Source organism: Haemorhous mexicanus, chromosome 34 (assembly GCF_027477595.1).
Source record: "Haemorhous mexicanus isolate bHaeMex1 chromosome 34, bHaeMex1.pri, whole genome shotgun sequence".
Lineage (NCBI taxonomy): Eukaryota > Metazoa > Chordata > Aves > Passeriformes > Fringillidae > Haemorhous > Haemorhous mexicanus.
Genome location: NC_082374.1, coordinates 2,147,727 through 2,156,869, shown reverse-complemented (window position 1 = coordinate 2,156,869; position 9,143 = coordinate 2,147,727). Strand labels below are relative to the sequence as shown.

Here is a 9,143-nt window from a genome sequence, read left to right as displayed (position 1 = left end):
GGGGTCCTGGGGGGGTCCCAGGGAGTTCAGGGGGGTCCCGGGGGTCCCAGGGGGGTCCTGGGGGATTCCAGGGGGTCCCGGGGGAGCCAGGAGGGTTCAGGGGGGTCCCAGGTGGTCCTGGGGGGTCCCGGGGAGTCCCAGAGGATTCCAGGAGATCCTGGGGAGTTCAGGGGATTCCAAGGGGTCCCGGGGGAGCCAGGAGGGTTGAGGGGGGTCCCGGGGGATTCCAGGGGGTCCCGGGGGAGCCAGGAGGGTTGAGGGGGGTCCCGGGGGGTCCCGGGGGGCCGGGTACCCGCGGGGTGCACGGCGATGGCGCAGGCCACGAGGGAGAAGCTGGTGTTGAGCAGCACGACGTGGTCCTTGCGCAGCTGGAAGGCGGGCTGGAAGGTGGGGAAGGGGTACACCACCTGGAACTTGGTGTGCAGCAGGAAGCCGTGGCGCAGGCAGGCGGGGGGGGTCTCACCTGGGGGCGGGGAGGGGTCAGGGGGGGCACCCTGGATCGAGGGACCCCCGAATTCCCACCCCAAAAAAAACCCGAGTTGGTCACGGCAAGGGAAGCGCCAGTATGGGGCTTGTGGGGGGGTCAGGGGGGAGATCAGGGGGTCCCAGCAGGGGTTGGGGTCTCACCTGGGGGTTGGGGTCTCACCTGGGGGTTGGGGTCTCACCTGGGGGCGGGGAGGGGTCAGGGGGGGCACCCTGGATCGAGGGACCCCCGAATTCCCACCCCAAAAAAACCCCGAGTTGGTCACAGCAAAGGAACTGCCAGTATGGGGCTCGTGGGGGGGTCAGGGGGGAGATCAGGGGGTTTCAGCAGGGGTTGGGGTCTCACCTGAGGGTTGGGGTCTCACCTGGGGGTGGGGAGGGGTCAGGGGGGGCACCCAGGATCGAGGGACCCCCGAATTCCCACCCCAAAAAAACCCCGAGTTGGTCACGGCAAGGGAAGCACCAGTATGGGGCTTGTGGGGGGGTCAGGGGGTCCCAGCAGGGGTTGGGGTCTCACCTGAGGGTTGGGGTCTCACCTGGGGGGTTTGGGGGGGTCAGGGGGGGCACCCTGGATCGAGGGACCCCCGAATTCCCACCCCAAAAAAACCCCGAGTTGGTCACGGCAAGGGAAGCGCCAGTATGGGGCTTGTGGGGGGGACAGGGGGGAGATCAGGGGGTCCCAGCAGGGGTTGGGGTCTCACCTGAGGGTTGGGGTCTCACCTGGGGGCGGGGAGGGGTCACGGGGGTCACCCAGGATTGAGGGACCCCCGAATTCCCACCCCAAAAAAACCCCGAGTTGGTCACGGCAAGGGAAGCACCAGTATGGGGCTCGTGGGGGGCTTAGGGGGGAGATCAGGGGGTCCCAGCAGGGGTTGGGGTCTCACATGGGGGTTGGGGTCTCACCTGGGGGTTGGGGTCTCACCTGGGGGGTTTGGGGGTGTCAGGGGGGCTACCCTGGATCGAGGGACCCCCGAATTCCCACCCCAAAAAAACCCCGAGTTGGTCACAGCAAGGGAACTGCCAGTATGGGGCTTGTGGGGGGGTCAGGGGTCTGGGGTCTCCCTGGGGGTCTCAGGGTCTCTCAGGGGGTCTCCTCAAGGGCGGGGGTCTCAGGGCAGGGGTCTCAGGGGTTCTCCCCCAAGGGTCTCAGGGGTCTGGGGTCTCACAGGGGGTCTCCCCGGGGGTCGGGGGTCTCCCCAAGGGTGGGGGTCTCGGGGGGTCTCCCCGGGGGTGGGGGTCTCACCGGGGGTCTCGGCGCAACGGCGGCAGGCGGGGCAGTGCCGTGGGGGGGGGCACAGGGGGTGTCAGGGGTCTGGGGTCTCTCAGGGGGTGTCAGGGGGTCTCCCCAAGGGTGGGGGTCTCACCGGGGGTCTCCCCAAGGGTGGGGGTCTCCCCGGGGGTCTCACCGGGGGTCTCCCCGGGGGTGGGGGTCTCACCGGGGGTCTCGGCGGCGCGGCGGCAGGCGGGGCAGTGCCGCGGGGGGGGCACGGGTGGTGTCAGGGGTCTGGGGTCTCTTAGGGGGTGTCAGGGGGTCTCCCCAAGGGTGGGGGTCTCCCCGGGGGTGGGGGTCTCACCGGGGGTCTCGGCGGCGCGGCGGCAGGCGGGGCAGTGCCGCGGCGGGGGCACGGCCACGGCGCTGACGTAGATGTCGCGATGGTTCTCGTCGCTCATCAGCATCAGGCTCACCTGCAGCCCCGGCGCCGAGCGCGTGCTGGGGGACACGGGCACACCTGGCACACCTGGCACACCTGGCACACCTGGCACAGCTGGGATACCTGGGACAGCTGGCACAGCTGGGACACCTGGGATACCTGGGGCGCCTGGCATACCTGGGACAGGGGCACCTGGCACAGCTGGAACACCTGGCACACCTGAGATACCTGGCACACCCGGCACAGCTGGGATACCTGGGCACACCTGGGATACCTGGGATACTTGGCACACCTGGGATACCTGGCACAGCTGGCACACCTGGGACACCTGGCACACCTGGCACACCTGGGACAGGGGCACCTGGCACAGCTGGGACACGTAGGACAGGGGCACCTGGCACACCTGGCACACCTGGCACACCTGAGATACCTGGGACACCTGGCACACCTGGCACACCTGGCACAGCTGGGCGCACTGGGGACACCTAGCACACCTGGCACACCTGGGATACCTGGGCACACCTGGGATACCTGGCACAGCTGGCACACCGGGAACACCTGGCACACCTGGGACAGGGGCACCTGGCACACCTGGCACACCTGAGATACCTGGGACACCTGGCATACCTGGCACAGCTGGGCGCACTGGGGACACCTAGCACACCTGGGACACCTGGCACACCTGGGGCGCCTGGGACAGCTGGCACAGCTGGGACACCTGGCACACCTGGGACACCTGGCACACCTGGGGCGCCTGGGACAGCTGGCACAGCTGGGACACCTGGGATACCTGGCATACCTAGCACACCTGGGCGCATTGGGGACACCAGGGACACCTGGCACAACAGGCACAGCTGGCACAACAGGCACACCTGGCACAACGGGCACGCAGGGGACACCTGGCACAATGGGCACACCAGCCACACTGGGGACACAGGGGACACCTGGCACAATGGGCACACCAGCCACACTGGGGACACAGGGGACACCTGGCACAATGGGCACACCTGGCACAACGGGCACACCCGGCACAAAGGCACACCTGGGCACACCTGGCACACTGGGCACACAGGGGACACCTGGCACACCTGGCACACCTGGCACACCTGGCACAGCAGGCACACCAGCCACACTGGGGACACCTGGCACACCTGGGCACACCAGGCACACTGGGGACACCTGGCACAACTGGGCACAGCAAGCACACCTGGCACACTGGGGACACCTGGCACAACTGGCACACTGGGGACACCTGGCACACCTAGGCACACCTGGGCACAGCAGGCACACCAGCCACACTGGGGACACCTGGCACACCTAGGCACACCTGGGCACAGCAGGCACACCAGCCACACTGGGGACACCTGGCACAAAGCCACACCTGGGCACACCTGGCACACTGGGCACACAGGGGACACCTGGCACACCTGGCATACCTGGCACACCTGGCACAGCAGGCACACTGGGGACACCTGGCACAACTGGGCACACAGGGGACACCTGGCACACCTGGCATACCTGGCACACCTGGCACAGCAGGCACACCAGGCACACTGGGGACACCTGGCACACCTGGGCACACCAGGCACACCTGGCACACTGGGGACACCTGGCACAACTGGGCACAGCAAGCACACCTGGCACACCTGGCACACTGGACACACCTGGGCACACAGGGGACACCTGGCACACCTGGGCACAGCAGGCACACCAGGCACACTGGGGACAGCTGGCACACCTGGCACACTGGGGACACCTGGCACACCTGGCACAAAGCCACACCTGGGCACACCTGGCACACTGGGCACACCTGGCACAAAGCCACACCTGGGCACACCTGGGCACACCTGGCACACTGGGGACACCTGGCACAGCAGGCACACTGGGGACACCTGGCACACCTGGCACAAAGCCACACCTGGGCACACCCAGGCACACCAGGGCACAGCAAGCACACCTGGCACACTGGGCACACAGGGGACACCTGGCACAAAGCCACACCTGGGCACACTGGGCACACCTGGCACACCTGGGCACACCTGGCACAGGGGGTGGCACTCACTTGAAGCCGAAGACGATGACCTTGTCGCTGTCCCCGGGCCACTCGCACACCGTCAGGTACAGGTCGCTGTAGATCTCCGCGCCCTGGAACAGCCGCACCCGGCGCACCTGGCGGCGGCACCCACGCGTCCCCAAGGTGTCCCCAAGGTGTCCCCTGAGTGTCCCCAGGGTCCCCAGTGTCCCCTGGATGTCCCCTGATGTCCCCTAGGCTGTCCCCAGGTGTCCTTGGCTGTCCCCAGGTGTCTCCTGGCTGTCCCCAGGTGTCCCTGGCTGTCCCCAGGTGTCCTTGGCTGTCCCTTGGTGCCCCCAAGATGTCCCTGGCTGTCCCTAGGTGTCCCCAAGTGTCTCCTGGCTGTCCCCAGGTGTCCCTCGTTGTGCCCTGGCCATCCCCCAGTGTCCCCTGGGCTGTCCCTGGCTGTCCCCAGGTGTCCCTCGTTGTACCCTGGCCATCCCCCAGTGTCCCCTGGGTGTCCCTGGCTATCCCCAGGTGTCCCCTGGCTGTCCCCAGGTGTCCCCAGGGTGTCCCTGGCTATCCCCAGGTGTCCCCTGGGTGTCTCTGGCTGTCCCCAGGGTGTCCCTGGCTATCCCCAGGTGTCCCCAGACTGTCCCCAGGTGTCCCTGGCTGCCCCTGCGATGTCCCCTGTTTACCCCCAAAGTCCCCAGGGTCTCAGGGTGTCCCCTAGCTGTCCCTGCAATGTCCCCTGTGTCCCCAGGTGTCCCCAGCTACCCCCTGGCTGTCCCTGGCTGTCCCCAGCTGTCTCCTGGCTGTCCCCTGGCTGTCCCCAGTGTCCCCAGGTGTGCTCACCAGGCGCAGCTTGCTGTGCACATTGAACTCCCACCAGTAGAGGCGTTCCTGGCTGTCCCCTGGCTGTCCCCTGGCTGTCCCCAGGCTGTCCCCTGGCTGTCCCCAGCGGTCCCCCGGCTGTCCCCAGTGTCCCCAGTGTCCCCAGGTGTGCTCACCAGGCGCAGCTTGCTGTGCACGTTGAACTCCCACCACTACAGGTGTCCCTGGCTGTCCCTGCCTGTCCCCTGGCTGTCCCCTGGCTGTCCCCAGCTGTCCCCGGCTGTCCCCAGTGTCCCCAGTGTCCCCAGGTGTGCTCACCAGGCGCAGCTTGCTGTGCACGTTGAACTCCCACCACTACAGGTGTCCCTGGCTGTCCCCTGGCTGTCCCCAGCTGTCCCCAGCTGTCCCCTGGCTGTCCCCAGCTGTCCCCTGGCTGTCCCCGGCTGTCCCCCGGCTGTCCCCAGTGTCCCCAGTGTCCCCAGGTGTGCTCACCAGGCGCAGCTTGCTGTGCACGTTGAACTCCCACCAGCAGAGGTGTCCCCTGGCTGTCCCCTGGCTGTCCCCAGCTGTCCCCTGGCTGTCCCCAGCTGTCCCCTGGCTGTCCCCTGGCTGTCCCCAGCTGTCCCCCGGCTGTCCCCAGCTGTCCCCAGTGTCCCCAGGTGTGCTCACCAGGCGCAGCTTGCTGTGCACGTTGAACTCCCACCACTACAGGTGTCCCCCGCCTGTCCCCAGGCTGTCCCCTGGCTGTCCCCAGCTGTCCCCTGGCTGTCCCCCGGCTGTCCCCAGCTGTCCCCAGTGTCCCCAGGTGTGCTCACCAGGCGCAGCTTGCTGTGCACGTTGAACTCCCACCAGTAGAGGTGGTACAGGAAGGAGAAGTCGTCGTCCCCGGAGCTGCTGGTGTAGGACAGCACGTAGCGACCGCACTTGGAGAAACCCAGGAAGATGTGCCTGGGAGGGGACACCGGGGACACGGGGACACGGGGACAGCCAGGGGACACGGGGACACAGGGGGACACGGGGACAGCCGGGGGACACGGGGAAAGGAGGGGGACATGGGGACACAGGGACAGGAGGGGGACATGGGGACACGGGGGGACACGGGGACAGCCAGGGGACACAGGGACACGGGGGGGACACGGGGGGACACAGGGACAGCCAGGGGACACAGGGACACGGGGGGACACGAGGACAGCGAGGGGACATGGGGACACGGGGACAGCCAGGGGACACAGGGACACGGGGGGACACGGGGACAGAGGGGGACACAGGGACACGGGGACAGCCAGGGGACACAGGGACAGGAGGGGACACGGGGGGACACAGGGACAGCCAGGGGACACAGGGACACGGGGGGACACGGGGACAGCCAGGGGACACGGGGACAGGAGGGGACATGGGGACACGGGGGACACGGGGACAGCCAGGGGACACGGGGACAGCCAGGGGATACAGGGACACAGGGGGACACGGGGACAGCCAGGAGACACAGGGACAGGAGGGGACACAGAGACAGCCAGGGGACACAGGGACAGCCAGGGGACACCGGGACACGGTGGGACACGGGGACAGCCAGGGGACACAGGGACAGGAGGGGACACAGGGACAGCCAGGGGACACCGGGACACGGTGGGACACGGGGACAGCAAGAAGACATGGGGACACAGGGGGGACACCATTATGAGGACAGGGAGGGGACAGTAGGGACAGCAAGGTAGGGACAGGGAGAGGACACGGGGACATGGGAGGGACACCAGGATGGGGACAGGGAGGGATAGGGGGGACAGCAAGGGACAGAGAGGCGACAAAGGAACACATGGGGGACAACAAGATGGGGACAGGGAGGGGACAACGGGACAAAGAGAGGACACCAAAAGGGTCACAAGGGGGACAGCAAGATGGGGACAGGGAAGGGACAAAGGAACATGGAGGGGGGACACCAAAATGGCGACAGAGAGGTGACAACATGACACATGGAATGGGGGGACACAGGGAGGGGGACACAGACAACAGGGGTCACCCGAGGGCCCCCACGGAAATGGGGACCCCTGAAGATTTGGGGTCCCCTCACAGATTTGGGGTCCCCCCTCACAGATTTGGGGTCCCCTCACAGATTTGTGCCCCCCCTCACAGATTTGGGGTCTCCCCTCACAGATTTGTGTCCCTCCCCCTCACAGATTTGGGGTCCCATGACAGATTTGTGCCCCCCCCTCACAGATTTGTGCCCCCCCCTCACAGACTTGGGGTCTCCCCTCACAGATTTGTGCCCCCCCCTCACAGATTTGGGGTCCCCTCACAGATTTGTGCCCCCCCCCTCAGATTTGTGCCCCCCCCTCACAGATTTGGGGTCTCCCCTCAGGGATTTGGGGTCCCCCCTCACCCTGCCCACAGGAACTCCTCGTCCACGATGCTCTTGAGGGTGACGCAGACGCGCGGCGGAAGCTTCCGGAACAGCCGGGGGGAGAGCTGCCCGCTGAGCTGGGGGGGCACGGGATGGGGAAGGGTCAGAGACCCCCAAAATCTCCCCCCAACACACCCCAAAACCGGAGGGTGCCGGACCTTGGGGTTCCCGCAGAGACCCCCAACCCCTCAGAGACCCCCCCCCCAAATCAGGGCTTCCCCCAAACCCCTGAGACCCTCCTCAAACCCCTCAGGGACCCCCTCAAACTCCTCAGAGACCCCCCCCCCCAAATTACAGCTCCCCCTGCACCCCCAACCCCTCAGAGCCCACCCCGAGACCCCCACCATCACCCAACCCGCTGTCCCCTCAGAACCCCCTCAAAGCCCCCTCAGAGTACCCTCAGAGCCCCCCGCCATGTCCCAGCCCCGTGTCCCCTCAGGACCCCCTCAGAGCCACCTCATCCCCCTCAGAACCCCCTCAGGACCCCCTCATGTCCCTCAGAGCCCCCTCAGAGCCCACCCCGAGCCCCCCGTCATCTCCCAACCCGCTGTCCTCTCAGAACCCCCTCAAAGCCCCCTCAGAGTCCCCTCAGAGCCCCCCGCCATGTCCCAGCCCGCTGTCCCCTCAGGACCCCCTCAGAGTCCCCTCAGAACCCCCCTCAGAGTCCCCTCAGAGCCCCCCGCCATGTCCCAGCCCGCTGTCCCCTCAGGACCCCCTCAGACTCCCCTCATCCCCCTCAGGACCCCCTCAGAGTCCCCTCATCCCCCTCAGGACCCCCTCACACCCCTCAGAGCCCCCCGCCATGTCCCAGCCGGGTGTCCCCTCAGGACCCCCTCAGGTCCTTCTCATCCCTCTCAGAGCCCCTCAGGTCCCCCCTCATCCCCCTCAGAGCCCTCTCAGGTCCCCCTCATCCCCCTCAGAGCCCCCCCAGAGCCCCCCGCCATCTCCCAGCCCCCTGTTCCCTCAGCTGCCCCCCCCCCACCCTCAGTCTCCCCTCACAGACCACCCCCCCCACACCCCCCGTCCCCCTCATCCCCCCAGCGCCCCCTCAGCCCTCCCCGCTCACCCGGACGCGGTCCAGCTGCCTCACGAGGTGCTCTCGGCGGCCTCGGGGTGCAGCCCCGGGCCCGGCTCCCCCCGCCGCCCCCCGTTTCCCCCCGGGGCCGCCCCGCTCCGCTTTCGAGCTCGGCGCCATTTTCCCGGACCGGCCGCTTCCGGCGCACCGCGCGCCGCCGTAGCTCCGCCCACACTACACTCCTATTGGCCGCTGATGCACCGCCCGCCCAGTTTATTGGTTGGATTATCCGTCAATTCTCAGAGCGCCCCGCCTTTGAGCGGAGAAACGACCAATAAGAATCCGGCAGCCGCAACATGATTGGCTGCTGCCTGCGCTCGTCTTTTCTGGCGGGGTTACCATGGAGACGACGAGGCGCGGGGGCGGAACCACAAGGTGGGCGTGGCCCTAACCGTGATTGACAACTGGGGCGCGCATCGGCAGTGACCAAAATCCGCGTTTTTCGTCTTAAAAACTTTATCTTAATTATAATTATAATGAATTCTTATAATTGCTGAGAGCGCCCGGAACAGCCCCTCCCCTACAGGCACTTGGGGGGGATCCGCTTTGGTCGGGGGGACACGGGGGAGGGGGGGAAAAAGTGCTTGGGGGAGGGACAGGGACCCCGGTGGGGAGGGGTCGGTGTCACCCTGAAATTGGGGCGGGTGTCACCAAGAAATCTGGGGAGGGGGCAGCATCACCCTGAAATTC

General features: G+C 67.2%; 1 protein-coding gene across 1 annotated transcript; it reads right to left on the bottom strand.

Moving 5' to 3' along the window:
• Positions 1-45: 45 nt before the first annotated feature.
• On the bottom strand, positions 46-9,137 carry DCAF15 (DDB1 and CUL4 associated factor 15; the record flags this gene model as incomplete). The annotated part of the gene is made up of 6 exons (XM_059872070.1): positions 8,445-9,137; positions 7,358-7,455; positions 5,796-5,928; positions 4,198-4,304; positions 2,058-2,194; positions 46-463 (listed from the first exon to the last, which is right to left on the bottom strand). Coding segments are annotated over exons 1-6 (1,022 nt in total), but the record flags the coding sequence as incomplete, so codon positions are not given.
• Between the last annotated feature and the right edge of the window lie 6 nt (positions 9,138-9,143).